Raw genomic sequence first — 19,356 nt, 5'->3', positions numbered from 1 at the left:
GCACTATACTGTTCTATCTATCTATCTATCTATCTATCTATCTATCTATCTATCTATCTATCTATCTATCTATCTATCTATCTATCTATCTATCTATCTATCTATCTATCTATCTATCTATCTATCTATCTATCTGATCCCCTGCAGATTTTGTAAGTTTGCCCACTTACAAAGAAATGTAGAAATGGAAGGTCTATAATTTTTATCATAGTATTTTAAATGATAGAGCTGGAATATCAACCAAAAGTACAGAAAAAAACATGATACAAATGTTATATATACATGTGAAACAATTTGAAAAGTAATAAACAGATATATGGCAAAAACAAAAAAATGTAATTAATAAAATTTAATAAAAAATTATATAAATAAATTGAGTTGTACTTCAGTGAGTAAAATAAGTATTTGATCCCCTACCAACTAACAATAATTCTAGCTCCAACAGACTGGCTACAATACACCCTCAGCCTGGAGCTCCATGCAGGATTTCACCTTATGGGGTAAAGATGATCATGAGAAAAGTGAGGGATCAGCCCAGAACTACACGGGAGGAGCTCAAGAATGATCTCAGGGCAGTTGGGTCCACAGTCACCAAACAAACCATTGGTAACACAATACGCTGCAATGGATTGAAATCCTGCAGGCCCGTCTGAAGCTTGCCAGTGAACATCTAAGGCCCCTTTCACACTGGGGCGGTAGGGGGCGTCGGCGGTAAAACAATGCTATCTTTAGCGCTGTTTTACCGCGGTATTCGGCCGCTAGCGGTGCGGTTTTAACCCCCCGCTGGCGGCCGAAAAAGGGTTAAAACCCCTCGTATAGCGCGGCTATAGCCGCGGTATTACCCCGGTATAGCCGCGCTGTCCCATTGATTTTAATGGGCAGGAGCGGTTTAGGAGCGGTGAATACAACGCTCCTTCAGCGCTCCAAAGAAGCGGCTGACAGGAGATTTTTTCTTCTCCTGCCAGCGCACCGCTTCAGTGTGAAAGCCCTCGGGCTTTCACACTGAACAAACAGCGGAGGCTGTTTAGGGGCGGTTTGCAGGCGCTATTTTTAGCGCAATAACGCCTGCAAACCGCCCCAGTGTGAAAGGGGTCTAAATGAATCAGAGAAAGATTGGGAGAAAGTGCTGTGGTCAGATGAGACCAGTGGCGGCCCGTGCATTGTGGGCGCACGGGCACTGCCCCCCGACACCTCTGCCGCCCTCCCTATTCATGTTTCAGGACACCAGACACATAAAATACTATGGCTCTAATAGGCTTCAAAATAAGGTGGGCTCGGGGCACAGAGCACTGCGTCCTGATCCCACCCTGTTGTGTGGCATAGCGAATTCATTTTTGCTATTTTCTCACTGACGTTCCTCCCTGTCAATCAGCAGACAGGTCAGTGAGACCTGTCTCCCGATTGGCCAAAGCATTAGGTGATCCTATTGGATGCCTAACGCTTTGGTGGAAGAGAGGAGACACGGCGGAGGAAGCCTAAGGAAGAGCCGAGCGGACACAGGAGCCGCAGCCACTGCTTCCCACCGAGGAGGAGAGCCCCGTCACTCCAGGGGAGGAGCAGTGTCCCACCACACTAGACGTAAGTGCCGCTGGACCAGCCGCGCAGGGGGTGGGGTTAGGGAAGTGACAGCCGAGCCAGGCTGCATTTGATGGGCACAAGTGGCTGCATATGATGGGCACAAGTGGCTGCATATGATGGGCACAAGTGGCTGCATTTGATGGGCACAAGTGGCTGCATTTGATGGGCACAAATAGCTGCATATGATGGGCACAAGTGGCTGCATTTGATTGGCACAAGTGGGCTTCATTTGATTGGCACAATTATCTGCATATGATGGGCCCATGTGGCTGTATTTGATTGGCACAAGTGGCTGCATTTTCTGGGCACAAGTGGCTGCATATACTGGGCACAAGTAGCTGCATATGATTGGCACAAGTGGCTGCATATGATGGGCACAAGTGGCTGCATTTGATCGGCACAAGTGGCTGCATATGCTGGGCACAATTGGCTGCATTTGATGGGAACAAGTGGCTGCATATGATGGGCACAGTGCCTGCATATGATGGGCACAAGTGGCTGCATATGATGGGCACGAGTGGCTGGATTTGATGGGCACGAGTGGCTGCATTTGATGGGCACGAGTGGCTGCATTTGATGGACACAAGTGGCTGCATATGATGGGCACATTGGCTGCATATGATGGGCACAATTGGCTGCATATGACAGGCACAGTGGCTGCATATGATGGGGCACAGTGGTGCATATGATGGGCACAGTGGCTGCATATGATGGGCGCAAATTTGCTGCATATGATGGGCACAATGGCTGCATTTGATGGGTACAATGGCTGCATATGATGGGCACAAGTGTCTGCATATGATGGGCACAAGTGGCTGCATATGATGGGCACAAGTGGCTGCATTTGATGGGCACAGTGGATGCAAATGATGGGCACAGTGCCTGCATAAAATGGGCACAAGTGGCTGCATATGATGGGCAAAAGTGGCTGCATATGACCGGCACAAGTGGCTGCATATGATGGGCACAAGTGGCTGCATTTGATGGGCACAGTGGCTGCATATGATGGGCACAAGTGGCTGCATATGATGGGCACAGTGCCTGCATATGATGGGCACAAGTGGCTGCATATGATGGGCACGAGTGGCTGCATTTGATGGGCACGAGTGGCTGCATTTGATGGGCACGAGTGGCTGCATTTGATGGACACAAGTGGCTGCATATGCTGGGCACAATTGGCTGCATTTGATGGGAACAAGTGGCTGCATATGATGGGCACAGTGCCTGCATATGATGGGCACGAGTGGCTGCATATGATGGGCACGAGTGGCTGCATTTGATGGGCACGAGTGGCTGCATTTGATGGGCACGAGTGGCTGCATTTGATGGACACAAGTGGCTGCATATGATGGGCACAAGTGGCTGCATATGATGGGCACAATGGCTGCGTTTGATGGGCACAATGGCTGCATATGATGGGTACAAGTGGCTGCATATGATGGGCACAGTGGCTGCGTTTGATGGACACAATGGCTGCAATTGATGGGCACAGTGGCTGCATTTGATGGGTACAATGGCTGCATTTGATGGGCACAGTGGCTGCATTTGATGGGCACAATGGTTTCATTTGATGGGCACAGTGAGGCTGCAATTGATGGGGGGGGGTTCAGTATTTTTTAGTTTGTTTGCGCCCCCCCCAAAAAAATTGAGCACCATCCGCCACTGGATGAGACCAAAATTGAGCTCTTTGGTATTAACTCGACTTGCTATGTTTGGAGAAAGAAAAACGCTGACTATGACTCTAAGAGTACCGTCCTTACAGTCAAGCACAGAGGTGAAAACATTATGCTTTGGAGCTGTTTCTCTGCTAAAGGTACAGGCCGACTTTGCCGCATTGAGGGGCCGGCTCTTCTGAAGGCGCCCAGTGGGAGGGGCGAACTAGTCAAGCAAGGACAGTCAGTGACAAGCAATTTACAGCTGACCCACACACTGAGGCAGCCATCTGATGTTTATACATACTTTGTATCAACTTTATGAATGTAAGTGCAATTGCTTTTAACCTTTTAATAAAGTATAACAATACTACACTACTGAGATCTTTATCATCCTTTCCTATGTCATGAATATGCCGTATTAAGTCTGGGGATTGCATTGGGAGGGTGGAGGAGAAGTATAGGAGAGACCATCCATCCATACCTCAACTATTCTGGTTTGACTCAATGAATCATTTGCTGTCATATTAAATCTGGAGATTGCATTGGGAATGTAGAGAAGGAGTATAGGAGAGACCATCCATCCATCCATACCTCTGTTATGCTGGTTTGACTCAGGGATCAAACAATTATTTTCCCCACTGTATATAATGTGCGTATATAGTATATATATATATATATATATATATATATATATATATATATATATATATATATATATATATATATACTATATATACTATATACACACAGTATACTATACTATAAACAATGCTTGAACCCTAAAAAGGCAGCTTTTGCTACTCCAAAGTGATCAGGAGAGGTGCATTCAAATGTGATATTCAAGGGACAATGAATAAAATAATTCACATGTGTACGTAAAGAGTATATTTGATGTTTATTTACAACTACAGAACTGTCAGAAAGCCCAAGATGATCAGGAAACCTATAGGTCAGCCATTGAAGAGCCTGTCTCCACTCCACAATTTTTCGCTCCTGATACTATGCAGGGTGGCCCAGGTAGTCATTCACTGTTAGGTTGTTGAATCCCAAAAACTATAGGATAAGTATTGTGTGGCCAACCAAAAAGATAATACTGGTTGAAACAGAGACATCTATTTAATAGAAAGAGAAATTATTGGAGTGATCTTCACATTTCAAAGGGTATATAGTTGCATATTGTATAGTTGTAAAAAATGGGGAAGTGTGCATACATTGCATGGATGTACTGAATATATTTTTTTTTATTTTGGCCAGACATACATTTTAAGTTTAATACCTATTAAGCAAGCAAACTAAAGTTGTATACACTTTTTTTCAGACTCTGATCAGACTTTTAGCTGCTAGAGACAGTAATGTGCTGCTGGGTGCTCTGCTTGCTCTTACCAGTTTGGCTGAAAGGTGAGTCCGTTTTAAAATGTAACATTACATTTCTACTTTTTGAACTACATGCATGTTCACTTACAAGTATTAGACCTGTTGTTTTTAATTGTCTGTTTTTCTCCTTCCATTCTATTCTATTTTCCACATTTTGTCATGTTACAACCAAAAAGTAAATGTTTTTTCTTGGGATTGTATGTGATAGACCAACACAAAGTGGCACATAATTGTAAACAGGGCTGGACTGAGACCAAAATGTGGCCCTGGACTTCATCCAGACCAGCCCACTTTAATTGAATAAAATGCTGCCCCCCCAAAAAAAATCACGCCCACCAAAAGGCCCCCACTTCCATTATTGCAAATCATGAGAGGACGAGAGAGAGGGGGGCTAAGAGAAAGAGGGAGGCTGAGAGACAGAGGGGGGCTGAGAGACAGAGGGGGGGCTGGGAGATGGGGGTCTGAGAGACGGCGGGTCTGAGAGACAGAGGGGGGCTGAGAGACAGGGAAGAGGGCTGAGAGACAGAGGAGGGTTGAGAGACAGAGGGGGGTGAGGGACAAATGGGGATCTGAGAGACAGAAGGGGGGTCTAAGAGACAGAAGGGGGTTCTGAGAGACAGAGAGGCGGACTGAGAGACGGGGCGCTGGGAGACAGAGGGGGGTCTGAGAGACAGGGGGGGTCTGAGAGACGGAGGGGGCTCAGAAACAGAGGGAAGGGACTGAGAGACAGAGGGAAGGGACTTAGAGACAGGGGGTGAGAGACAGAGGGGGGCTGAAAGAGAGGGGGGTGGGAGACAGAGGGGGGACTGAGAGAAAGAGGGGGGCTGAGAGAAAGAGGGGAGGGCTGAGACAGACCACATAGCACTGTCCCTATCTGCATTCCCCCCTCTGCTCCCCCCCGCAGGCTCTGTGTGCGGGCAGGTTTGTGTAGGATGACAGGTACCTGATGGCCAGCAGCGTCAGCGCCGAGTCTCCCTCTTGATCTGGGGGTGCTCTCACTGCTCTGCTTCTTCCAGCGGCTCTTTGGCAGCCTCCGCCTCCCACCTATCCTCTTCCTCCGGGCCCCCAGTCAGCCTGTCCTCTGGCCCAGGCTGCACTGTTCTTGGAGCAGAGAGGAGGTACAGGAATCGAGGTTCTGGGAGCGCCGGGTGACCGCACCCACTACTCTTCGGTGGTCAGGGAGCTCTTCTCCCTCCCGGACTCTCGCATCTAACTGCCCTCTTCGCTGGCCACCTTCCCTGAATCCCCGGCACTGTTTGCTGCCATGCTCCTGCTGCTGCCAAACTCTGCATAAAAAACGGCCCACTGAGCCATCGGCCCACCGGAAAACTCCCGGTAGTCCCGATGGCCAGTACATGTCTGATTGTGAAATTGAAAGAAAATGATAAATGGTTTTCACATTTTTTTACAAATAAATATCTGAAAAAAGTGGCATGCATTTGTATTCAGCCCCCTGAGTTAATACTTTAGAGCACCACCTTTTGCTACAATTACAGCTGCAAGTCTTTTTGGGTATGTCTCTACCAGCTTTGCACATCTAGAGAGTGACATTTTAGCCCGTTCTATGCAAAATAGCTCCAGCTCTGTCAGATTGGATGGAGAGCGTCCGTGAACAGCAATTTTCAAGTCTTGCCACAGATTCTCAATTGGATTTAGGTCTGGACTTTGACTGGGCCATTCTAACACATGAATGTTCTTGGATCTAAACCATCCCAACGTAGCTTTGGCTGTATGTTTAGGGTCGTTGTCCTGCTAAAAGGACCACAACCAACCACCACCCCAGTCTAAAGTCTTTTGCAGACTCTAACAGATTTTCTTGTAAGATTGCCCTGTATTTGTCTCCATCCATCTTCCCATCAACTCTGACCAGCTTCCCTATCCTTGCTTTCTTGTAAGATTGCCCTGTATTTGTCTCCATCTCCCCATCATCTCTGACCAGCTTCCCCTTTCCCTGCTAAAGAAAAGCATCCCCACAACCTGATGCTGCCACCACTATGTTTCAAAGTGGGGTTGGTATGTTCAGGGTGATGTGTAGTGTTAGTTTTCGCTTTTTGCTTTTAGCCCAAAATGTTCAATTTTGGTCTCATCTGACCAGAGATCCTTCATCCACATGTTTGCTGTGTCCCCCACCTGGCTTCTTGCAAAGTGCAAACGGGAATTCTTATGGCTTTCTGTCAACAATGGCTTTCGTCTTGCCACACTTCCATAAAGGCCAGATTTGTGGAGTGCATGACTAATAGTTATCCTGTGGACAGATTCTCCCACTTAAGCTGTGGATCTCTGCAGCTCCTCCAGAGTTACCATGGGCCTCCTGGCTGCTTCTCTGATTAATGCTCTACTTGCCCAGCCTGTCAGTTTAGGTGGATGGCAATGTCTTTGTAGGTTTGCAGTTGTGCAATGCTCTTTCGATTTTTAGATGATGGCTTTAACAGTGCTCTGTGAGATGTTCAAAGCTTGGGGTATTTTTTTTATAACCTAACCCTGCTTTAAACTTCTTCACAACTTTATCTCTGACCTGTCTGGTGTGTTCCCTGGCCTTCATGATGTTGTTTATATACTAAGGTTACCTTAAAAACTATGAGGGCTTCACAGAACAGCTGTATTTATACTGAGATTAAATTGCACACAGGTGGACTCAATTTACTAATTAGGTGACTTCTGAAGGCAATTGGTTCCACTAGATTTTAGTTAGGGGTATCAGAGTAAAGGGGGCTGAATACAAATGCACGCAACACTTTTCAGATATTTATTTGTTCACAACAATTATATGCTACTTTGTGTTGGTCTATCACATAAAATCCCAATAAAATACATTTACATATTTGGTTATAACATAACAAAATGTGGAAAATTTCAAGGGGTATAAATACTTTTTCAAGGCACTGTATATATAAAGTATATAATAACCCTGACATCATTGGGCTAATTTGAAAATGTAAAGCAAATTGTAATGGTGATGTGTCAAAGGTAGTTACCCATAGTAGCAAATCTATTATTCTTTTGCTGTTCTGACTACTGCATGGAAAAAAGTTATTGGGACTACAGTATTGCACTTTTATTGTCATTGAATGTTATACTACCCTTTTGAATATGTATGCATATCTAGCTTTACATCCTAGTCAACATACTAGAAATTATTTGACCAACAAAGGAGAGTTATGATAATTGCAAACAACCATCTAAAAATTCAGCGCAAGAAAGGTTACACACTAATGACCTCGGTCTTTAAAGAAAAGTTTACACGCCCCTCTGACACCGTTCGCCCTGATTGGGCTTAATCATAGGGACTAAACTACTATGTCTATCAAAGACTATCTTTACGACTAAGCCCAATCAGGGCAAAACAAATCAGAGGGGTCTGGCTACAGGCAGGGACTGTCAGTGTAGATGTCCTGAATAAAGATCTTTGAGGACTGACATTAGTACAAGGGTTCTTCAAAAAGTTTCCGCACTTTTTTTTATACGTTTCTCAGCCCTCTTCAACACAACGCGACAACTCTTACACTAAACTGCAAGGTCAGCTGGCTTGCCAGACAGACTAGTCACATAACACTCTCAGACCAATTACTACTCCTCCTGCCAACAAAAATATAAACGTTTTTGAAGACCCCTCGTATGCGTCGTTTCTTTTATGGACTTCAGATGTGCCAAAACAAGGACTAACTTTCATGAGCAGCACCTTTTTCATCGTTGACCGTGGCGGTTGAGCGAACATTCGAGCAAAGCTCCATATGGCAAATGCTGAACCATTTAAAATAGTTTCTATTTTAAAATGTGATCAATGTTCATTGGCAAAAAAAGGTTTTTAAACTTTAGGAAAACATAGAAAGTTGCATTCATCAGTATTACTGTATTGCAAATGGACAGTCACTTTCTTATGTCAGATTTATTCCTGTGTGGTGCAGAATTAAAATAAAGCAAGCAGGACCTTCATTTATTGAATTACACAAAGTGGACAGTTTGAAATTCAGTTGTGCTCAGTGGGTAATATATTACACTGTATCATAAACACTTTTTGGCATATTCATTTACTGTTTATTAATTACTGATTATTTTTGTTTTTGTTTTTTGTTTACGGTCTTTTTAATTGTGTTACTATGCAGCCCAGAGTGCAGATCTGCAATAAGTGAACTCAGCTTGGTGGAAAGTCTTATGATTATATTGCATGAATATGATCTGCTTTCTAAAAGGTTAGTAATAGAGTTAAAGACATGTTTATATTCTGCAGGCACCGAACTTCACGAAAATCTATTGTATATTATTTTATTTGTATATAAAATTCATGTATAAATTCTATAATTCTATAAATTCTATAGCCCCAGCATCTTTAATACAAAACATTAGATATAGTTTTGGAAACAAATTATATTTAATGCCATTTTTGTCTTGGATTGAGTAAGGAATGGTTAAAACCCCTATTAGGGTTTTTTGTGTCTCCCATTGGGAGATTTACCTTCACTTCCTGCCCTGAAGAGAACAGGAGGTGATAAGAAATCTCTCTAACAATGAGTGCTAGGAGAAATACTGTAGAAAGAGTGATGCTCACTACCTTGGGCCAAATACAGCAATAATAACTTGACAAGGGTTTTAACACTTGTCTACCCTGTCTAAGGCTCCATTCACACTAGCGCGTTTTTTGATGCATTTTGCATTTTGCAGAAATGCACGGGAATTTTTTAACATGGGTTCCTATGGAACATGTTCACATCAATGCTTTTTTGTTTCTCTGCATTTTTGGAAAGGGTCGGGGACTTTTTTTCATGCAAAAAGCAGCGTTTTGCATGTAATGGATTTCAATGGACAAGCATCAAAAACGCAAGTGCACCGTTTTTGCAGCGTTTTTGCAGCGTTTTTGATGCGTTTTTGCCGTTTTTTTGTTTTTTTTAATTTTTTTTTTTAGACTGTAAAAAAAAACTGTAAAAAAAAAAAAAACGCAAAACGCAAATCGCGGCAAAAACGCCGCAAAAACGCCGCAAAAACGCTGCTCAAAAACGTGGCAAGCATGAAAAAAAACCCTCCAAAAACGCTCAAAAGCAACATGCATAGGTGTGAATCGAGCCTAAGGCCTGGTTCACACTGGTGCGACATATGCTCTGACTTTGGGAGCACATGTCGTTTGATGTGTACAAATCAATGGTTCCCTTATGAGAGCTGTCTTAACTGGTCTGACACAAGTCGGTCTGACTTTGAAAAAGGTTCCTGCACTACTTTGGTTTGTTTTCAGCCTATTCAATATCATTGAAGTTGGATCAAAGTCTGATTGATCCTCGTCCTAACCATCCAACTTGTGACATCCGACATGGTGATTACAGCAGCAGGAAAAGGAATTTATGTCACACTGGGATTGTTTTCATTGGTTAAAGGACAAGTCAGACTATCTCAAAGTCGGAGCAGAATAAAAATCTATTGATAAACAGTTTTTAATCTGGGCAATAAACTAATGGAGGTAATCTTTTTAAGTATCATTTATCTACCTGTAGTTTACTGTATCTGGTCTTTGCTAGGATACGTCTCTGAATGTGAATATTTTGGATATGTCATAACCTGTTTATATTTCATGGTAATATTTTCAGCAGAGAAAAGTGTTTCAGGATCCTGGATCCTCCTTTCCTATTACAGTTTTCATGAGAACAGGGAAAGCTATGAAAATTGTCAACGTGTTAGTTTTCACCCTGCTAAAACCGAGCCTATTATCAATTTGTGGACTGCACATTCATACATCTACTCTGTTACAGAAAATACAGTGTCATTTGTAATATAACTTTTCTTTATTTGATAAAACAAATACAGGTTTTGGTGGATCCAGCAACATTGCCATTTGTGAGTGTCAAATATCACCTAATGCCTATGCCATACCTCCCAACTTTTTGAGATGGGAACGAGGGACACCTATTAGCAAAAGTATGTAGGCATAGGAAAGACCCCCCCCCCCCCCCCGCCATGCCCCCTTAAAGGAGAATTATACAAAAAAATGATTAGTTAAATCCACAAGTGTTATTTTTTTTTTTACCACTACTATTCCTTTATACTGGCGATTGACCAGACCAAAATGAGGGACAAATGAGGAGGAAAGAGGGACAAAGGGACTTTGTTCCAAATCAGGGACAGTCCCTCAAAATCAGGAAGAGTTGGGAGCTATGCCTTTGTAAACATAGATACTAGGCTTAATGCACAAAGCTTTAGAGCAGAACTTTACCCACCAATTAAATTGTTTCCCAAAACCGTAACATTCAAGGAATGCTGTGAATGATAACTGACACAGTTGCTTGTGGTGTCAACTAAACTGTCAAGCCATGAAATGGCTGGTGTCACAACTGATCACATGTGCAGCATCATGGAAACTGTAGATTAAACAGCGGCTAAGGAGGCAACTTCCTTGGCTTCATAAGATAGGAGGGTTTAGTTCCGCTTTACCACAAGAATAAGAGGCTTTGTTTAGCCATGTAACTGTAATTTTCAAATCCTATTGACTCCAATAAAAATAACGGTCACATTTTTGAAAATAGGGATCCTTATCCTGCTACTTTAGCTTTGTGAATTTATCCCATTACTTTTTAAAATTAGTGGTAAGATCATTACTATGTTGCTCACGGCCAGAGTCAGGAGTAGGGTTACACCTTTTTTTGTAGTATACACTATTAGATTGTAAAAGATCTGGGACGCATTGTTAAATAAAAAAAGCTTTCTTGCACCCTAAAAATATGCTTAGCTTGCTGTGCCGCAAGTAAGAGTACATGTACATGTACATGTACATAATATAACTGGGTACTAACATTTATAGGTAAATTTGAACCAAGGAAAATCTGATTGTCTCTCGGGGTATCAGGAAGGATTTTTTCCCCCGCTGTAGCAAATTGGAGCATGCTTTGCTGGGGTTTTTTGCCTTTCTCTGGATCAACTGTGGGTGAAGGATTGTGTATAGGCTGTCCCCGGGTTACAAACAAGATAGGGTCTGTAGGTTTGTTCTTAAGTTGAATCTGTTGTAAGTCGGAACAGGTACATTTTTTAAGTGTAGCTCCAACCAAAAAAACAATTTTTAAGCTTTTTAGATAGCATAGGGAAGGGTTAACACCCCTGTATCATTTGTTTTGCTGTCTGTGCCCCTGTTCAGAAGATTTCACCTCACTTTCTGTCCCAATGACAATTGGATTTTGAAAATTTTGGGTTATTGTGGAAACAAGCCTTGGTGATAAAGCATCAGTGGAGGTACCTTTTCCCATAATAACTCTTACAGGAGTGGATTTCCCTTCGTAATTATGTTACTATGTAACTAAGAGCCTCACAGACATATATAAACCTCAGTGCAATTATTTAAAAAATAAAATAAAACTTCCATTACATATGATTTTGCATACACTGAAAATAGTCAGAGAGCTAACATTTTATCTGAGCCTACTGTAAAGAAGACCTTCATTAAAATAGCCAGGGACTGCTTGACCAGCAACTGAAACACTTTGGTGAGAAGTATGTAGTATAGCGTATATAGGGCAGGAGTGTAGGAAGTACTGTGCAATGTGTAACGATGTATTGGTGTGAGTGCTGTGCAATGCAGCACAATATACAGATGCAAATATTGTGCGATGCAGCACACTGTACAGATGCAAATACTGTGCGATGCAGCACAATGTATAAATGCAAATATTGTGAGATGCAGCACATTGTACAGATGCAAATGTAGTACAGTATAGGTATAGAGTATAGGTGTGAGTACTTTGCGATGCGGCACTCTGTGCTGTCAAAATTCACACTGATGCTCTTCTAGAGAATTTGTGATGAGAGGAAGAAGATGAGGAAGCTTCATAGAATAATCCATGGAGAGAGATCTGCAGAGATCTGGGCTATCTCCCAGCCTCCTGTCCACAGCACCCCATGTGACAGGTCACAGCTCAGACTATCCCAAGGACAAGTCAGGGGAAGTCCAGGCAGTGAAGACCTGAGAGGTGACAGCAGCTCCCCTCTCCCAGAGCTTGACACATGTCCACACTACTTCTGACACCTGGAGAGCCCGGAACAATGAGGAGCCCCTCCACCACCCAGGACACAGTACACACTGTCTGAGTCAGACACCGGGCAACGCACTATGCAGATACGCAATCAGATCATGTCATCAGTAATATTCTCTGACCTCTCCCCTACCTCCAGAGCTGCCATTTTAGCCTTACTACAGGAAACATGACCGCCTGTGTCACTAAGAAAGCAGAGTGTAACCAAAGCTGGGCATCCTGAGGGTGTCCTCCACTATCAGACTCTGTCCTCACTGGGGAGCTTGGGCATCCATCCTGTCAGAGACACAGCCTGCCTCCTCTCTTCACTAGGGGCACCACATCCTCTCCTCCCCGTTAGGAAGCAATGGTGGGAACCACAATGCAGTTTTGAATAATATGTCCAGGTTTCCAGCAGACTGAAAGCAGGACACATGATTCAGAACCCGGACTGTCGTGGCAACCCTAGTCGGGAGCAGAGCTGTAGAAGAGACTTAGCATGCCTTCCTATTACAGGCTGTCCGCATAAAACTACAAGGGGCAGACCAGGCACCCTGCACAAGGAGAGAGAACAGGAGTGATTGGTCATTATAACGGGAAGCTTGAGTTGTTTAATAGAGGATTATTGAACAGATGTGAAAGAAATACAAGACTAAAGTAAAAATACACATGCCTCTTGCTGTTGATCGGTACTCCGTTCCCTAGCAGCAAGAAGCGGGAATACAAAATAAGCGTAGCTTCTACAATATATTGAACTTCTGGTAAGTGAAACAAGAAGTATTACAAAGGGTGGATCTTCAAAGAACCTTCATAGCTAATAATCGAGTCACAAACGATTTGTATTGAGTGAAGCAAAGGGCCTCATATTTTTTCACAGTTCTGAAGTTTATTTCTTAGTTCATAGGTGATTTTTTTTTTTTTTTGTCTAGAGGATTGCAGCAGATAACAAGAAAAATATTGACTCCATACATGAGTCTAACATATACTTCGGTTCACTGCAAAGGTACTTTTATAAGAGTATAAAAATATCCACAGAGATATACAGTATAACATACAAAAACCACATTGACAAACCAAAATCCATGTGTGAAGATGTCAGAGGTCTAACTGAATAAAGAAAAAGGACTTGGTATAGTTGCTATAGAAAGACCTCTTGGATTCTGAGAGTGGGTGCAGTGGAGGAACCCATGTCCAGAAAGCCTCAGGGCATAGTAAGCACAAATGTACAAAAGTCAAAACATACCCGAGCCTGCCTGGATCTGTGCACATCCAAAAATAAATTCTACATATATTATAGAAAGAGGGTAGTACGGAAAAGAAAAAAAAAAAACAAGAGTAGAAAAGAGAAGAGAGAAGAAAAAAAAAGGGGGGGGTAAGAGGGAAAAGGAGGTCACCACTGGGGGAGTCAGAAAGACAGGATTCAGTATTATTATGCAATATAGAGCTGTTGCAGATATTCCTCAGAGAAACGGAAGAGATTCCAATAAAATCACCTGGTCTTATCTTCCTCTGGTTTTGAAGGGCCAACATCAGGTCTTCCAGTTGTTCGATATCATTCACCCCTGTGAGCCATTGCACAACCGTTGGGGCAGTTTGCTGTTTACACATGCTAGGGATACAAGCTCATGCTTCATTTAATAAGTGGTTAAGTAGAGATTTATGGTATCGCTTCTTTGATAGCGGAGTGAGATTAAGTAATATTGTAGCTGGGTTGTCCTGCAAAGAAATGTCAGTAAATTTGTGGATCAGCTGAAGTACAGGTTGCCAGAATATGCACAGCTCAGGGTACTCCCAAAAAATGTGTAAGAGAGTGCCCTCAGACGAACCACATCTCCAGCAGCGATCACTCTGTTGAGGGAACAATTTGGCAAGGACTGATGGAGTCCTGTACCAGCAAGTCGTTATTTTGTAAGTGGTCTCCTGGTACCTGCTACACAGGGAAGATTTGTGTGCAAAAAAAAAGTATACACTCCTTTTCAGGGTCAGAAAAAGTTACTTGTAAATCTCTTTCCCATATAGCAAGGAAGGAGGGATAGGGCTGAGCGTGAAGTTCCCAAAGAAACTTGTAAGAGGTGGAAAGGGATCTTTGAATTGGGCTCTCTCCCAAATAAATGTCTTTGAATAAATGAATTTCCGAGGAAAAAGTATGTTTGGGTAGAGAGTGCAAGAAATTAGATAACCAGAGAGCTCTCCAATGATCCAGAGAGGGGTTAGAGGAGCTAGGGAGCAAAGTGCCCATCACAAGCTGGCCATTGGACCGCAGGTTCATAGGTGATTTTATGTAATAATGAGGCAGTATATGCTAGGATACTGTGACGGACTCACCCGGGATGGAGGCTTTTGGAGGGGACTGAATGCGGGCCTCTTGCCGACCGATTATGGGCCCTGGCATTTGGGGGAACAGTGCTCTTTGTGAGCTGTATGCCTGGGGACTCTTGAGGTGGTATTACTGTGGATTCGGGTCCTGGTCCCCCAGGACACACAGACTCTGGGGACCCTGTGAATGCCATATGGGAAATGGTGACTTGGAGGGTATGTCTTGGATTGCTTAAAATGGGACAGTAATATTTATCCCCAATATTTCCCAGGATATATATGTAAAGACTATTATTGGTTTGTTTGATTCTGAACTCAACATGTTAATTGAGTGAGCTGATCACATTAGCCTCCAGGACTGGCTAGGAGACGAACAGTCTACTCCTACTATAGTTGTTGATGACTAGGCTGAGGGGGGGACACTGTTTGTATTGTTAATTGTAATTAGCTCCTACTATTGTGAAAACGTCCTTTGGTTGTACTTATGATAATGTATAATGTACTGTGTGAAGCTTGGTGACCACAAGTCTGGGCAAAAGGTCATGTTAGATAATTAGCTCATGTTAATTAGGTTACAGTTGTATTGTTAGAGCAGGTTCCAATGGCATATAAAGTCTTGTAATTTTGATTCTAATTAAAAATAGTCCATGTTAGCATCTAAGCAAGTCTCGCCTTGTTTTGTGCTTATGAGCGGTTGGAATATCTGATATCTGTATCCAGACTACAAGGAAGTGGTATACTGACGGAAGCACTCAAGTGGAGTGTGGGACGTTCCGTTACAGATACACCATAAAAAAACAATATACGTAGGAAGAATTTGACATGGGCTGGGGTCTGCAGGTCCCACAGGAGGCCTAGGAGGCAAATTTATGGTTACAGATTATAGGGACCTACCTCAGTAAAAGTGTTGATCCTGGACTAGAATTGTTGTAAATATCTACAGTTTCATAGAGCATATATAAAGTCAACCTCTTCTCCCCAGCTTCTTAAAACATGGTAGACATTAGCAGACCTGGTTTATGTAATTTAACTGTAGTATAATGGACCTGCTGAAAAAGTTTCAGCTGAAACACTTAGTGTTTATAGGCTATTAAAGTCATGTAGGTGGATTCAAATTATGTCCACCCAGGATCTGCAGTCTCTACTTGGGTCTATCATATTTAAAGGTACATCCTTTCAAAAGAGCAGAATAACAGATGGAAACTAATTCAGTGTGGTATGGTTTTCTAAGGAGCTGCTCCAATAACTATTGTAGAATAACTAGTGTAGATATTTACATATATGGAGAGTTTAAATGGGGTTGTAATTGTAGAGGTACTGGGTAAAGGGGGTACAGACTGGCTGTAAATAACATGTAAAGATTCAGAAGATGAAACAAGGACATTCTCTATTGCTGTGCAGGTGTTTTCATCAAATTGGTTAAGCCAGACTCTGGCACAGATACTATTAAGCTGTTTAAAGATGGTAAGTGAGCCCAAGAATGGGGTATTTGCTGAAATACAGTATAAGAGATTTGTGCAAGAAATATAAACCCTGCCCATGAAATCAAGAGGGAGCTTCATCTATTGCCTATTTTTTGCTGAAGGGTGAAAAGGAGAAGCTATATATTTTGATGTTATATTTATTTAGAGGAAATTGCACAACCACCCCTCAATATTTAAATTCATCTACCTTCCAATTGGGAGTATGGGTGTTTAGATTGAGAGTCTTTGTCAAGGTTGTAGAGAGCATATTTCCTCCAATTCACACAGAGTCTTCAGAAGATCCTAAATTCTCTGAAAATATCTAAGACATTGTAAATGGATTGATCTTGGTCTGCTAGATACAGAAGAGTATCACCTACATACAATGAGGTATGCTTTTCCATGGAATTTTTGCATAGACCTTCAATTCTTGAGGAAATGTGGATCAAAATGGCAATGGGTTCCATTTCCAAAGTGAAAGTAATGGGGACAGGGGGCAACTCTGCACTGTACCTCTGAATGGCCATTTGTCGGGATCATATTCAGTTTTAATATAAGGACTATGAGGTCCTTATGCATAGAGGATACCAGTCTGGTGGACCACAGTATAGGAGATGTTCACTCAGTTGAACTTTTCTAAACACTATATAAGTTTGCTGGAAACCCACTAAGCCAGGTGTTTGTTATTTAGAAATGTGATTTCCTCCTAGGAAATTGTGGCCCTTAGATCCTCTGTAGCACCTGTTGACAATGTTGGAAAAAGGATTTGAATCATCCAGCATCTGTGGAGTTTGTGTTCATGCCCCAGATTATTTATTATTCTAAGCATTGCTGTCAGGCTATATTTAGGAGTGGCTAAATAAGCCAGTAGCCTCCCAACTTTATTGCAAAACTTTAAGATTTTTGGCTAGCATAAAACAAATTGTATTTTGTCTACTGTAGTAGGAAGAGTTTGATGGGGGATTTGCTAAAACTAATGCACACAGAATCTGGTGCAGATGTGCATGATAACCAATCAGCTTCTAGATTTTATTGTCAAATCTTAATTGAATAAGCTGAAGTTAGAAGCTTATTATTTACTATGTACAGCTGCATCAGGTTCTGTGTGCTCCACTTTTATTAAATCTCCCCATTTGTATTCTATAGTGTTCTCTTATATTGCAGTTTGGCTTGAGCCAGCTTTTTCAATAGTGGCTATTAATGTTTTGCAGATTGCATCTTTCATTTATGTGTACTGGGGGTTTAGCAATAGCTGTAAACATACATCTACATACGCCTGGTTGGACTTAACCCTTTATAAGGCAGCAGGTTTTTAAAACTGCTGTAACTCCTGGGGTTTTTCTTTAAGCAGTACATAATGGCCAGATACATCTTTTTTTTTTTTTTTTTTTTTTAAGATCCAGGATCTTCAGTGACAAAGACTTTTAGGATGGAGCCTTCTCTTGAGTAGACAGAACATGTAGCAATAATAGATTTGACAGCCCATGTTTTTTTTTAGCACTAAGACCTTGGAGCCAATGAAATGGAACTCCTGAACACAGATAATATGAGTTTGTATCTCTTAACAAATGTGAAGACTAGAGATAGCTTGACTTTCAGGTTCAGAAACAGTTTTGAGATTATGATAAGTTATATACAACCAAATGCAGATAAATATCAGAATTTCATATACTGTATCCACTGCGAGCGTTAGAATGTAGAGTCAATACATGGTAGGAATCCTAGCGGTCTTGTAAAGTGCTTATTGAACAATAAGAAACCATAACTGTGAGAGAAAGTTAGGTAGGTAACCTGTTGGCATCAGATAGCTGACTGCAGTTGGAGCAGCATGCTGGCCCTTGATGGTAGGCATGTAAATGTAGGAAGTATTAGGATGGTTCATAATTACTGAAGGAGAAATGGGGAGCTGCACAGATCCCCTAGTAGTATTAAAAGAACAGTATGTAACAGAGTGCAACCCAGGCCACCAGTGGTGAAAGTGGCCTATGTATGCTAGGCACCTTGTAATACTGTAGCTTAGTATTAATGGCAATGTAACTCTTGACAGGTTAGAAGGTTAAGGAAGAGATTCAGAACTTAGCTGGCCTTCCTAAGTTGTAAGGCGGTTGTTGGGGATCGTCCATCAAGCCATGCAGCAACTTCTTCTGGTGTAGTAAAGGACAATTATCTATCTGCTACAACTTAGAGCATGGCAGGATAGAACATGTAATATAACTGTCTTCTGTCTCTTAAATTGCTTCTTGACAGCTAAGAAGGGATCACTTTGGCATTGTATAGTATGCCTGATGAGAAATCTAGAACGATTATGATGCCATTGTTATTAAAGAGAAGCTCTCCTAAAGTGCTTGTGTCATGAAGAATAGCAACTTTATGCCTGAAATTCAGGATTCTGGTAATAATTGGGCCAAAGGTTAATCCCCAGAAGTAGATGTCTTGGTAGTGTGTGATGTGCACATTCATTCCCAAAAAAGAGCCATCATTCAGGAAAAAGTTCAGGGGTAGTCCCTTAAGACTTTTCAGAATATCCAACAGAGATTGTTCCTTTTGGAACGATTTTTAAGATCATCCAACTTATTTTTGTAGGTTGTCATGTTCCTGTGGACACTCCAATATCACACCAAAGCCTCCACCGCTAGTGCCTCCACCTGGAATTGCACTCACTAGATTATGTTGACCATTTAAGTCTATACCTGGGAAGGTCTCTCAGTGCTGTAATCACTGGTCCACAGTTCAATGGACAAGAGTCAGTGTGCTTCATGTCCATACGGTTAGTATAGAGAGGGAACAGAAATACCATCATGGTGTAGTGATTTTTATTAAAAAAACCCACCTGATAAATAATATAAATACCGTATTTATTGGTGTATAGAATGCACTTTATGCATTTTAAGAGGGACGTTTCAGGAAAAAAACTTAAAGGTTAAGTTCACCTTTACAGAAAAATCTGTAAGGTGAACTTACACAGGACCCTAGACCTTAGACCTTAGT

General features: G+C 42.1%; 1 protein-coding gene across 3 annotated transcripts in view; it reads left to right on the top strand.

Moving 5' to 3' along the window:
• NEK10 (NIMA related kinase 10) overlaps positions 1-19,356 on the top strand; it is a 515,946-nt gene that overhangs the window by 102,992 nt on the left and 393,598 nt on the right. For all 3 annotated transcript variants that reach the window (XR_012244412.1, XR_012244413.1, XM_073630267.1), the window contains exons 10-11: positions 4,552-4,631; positions 8,711-8,797. Coding sequence is in view for 1 of the 3 variants with exons in the window: in XM_073630267.1 (XP_073486368.1) it covers positions 4,552-4,631; positions 8,711-8,797 (167 nt within the window). In the remaining 2 variants the exon portion in view is untranslated. The remainder of the gene's footprint in view (positions 1-4,551; positions 4,632-8,710; positions 8,798-19,356) is intronic.

The sequence above is a fragment of the Aquarana catesbeiana genome, linkage group LG05, assembly GCF_042186555.1.
Source record: "Aquarana catesbeiana isolate 2022-GZ linkage group LG05, ASM4218655v1, whole genome shotgun sequence".
Classification (NCBI taxonomy): Eukaryota; Metazoa; Chordata; class Amphibia; order Anura; family Ranidae; genus Aquarana; species Aquarana catesbeiana.
The sequence above is the reverse complement of the archived record's forward strand: the minus strand, read 5'-3'. Positions and strand labels throughout refer to the sequence as shown.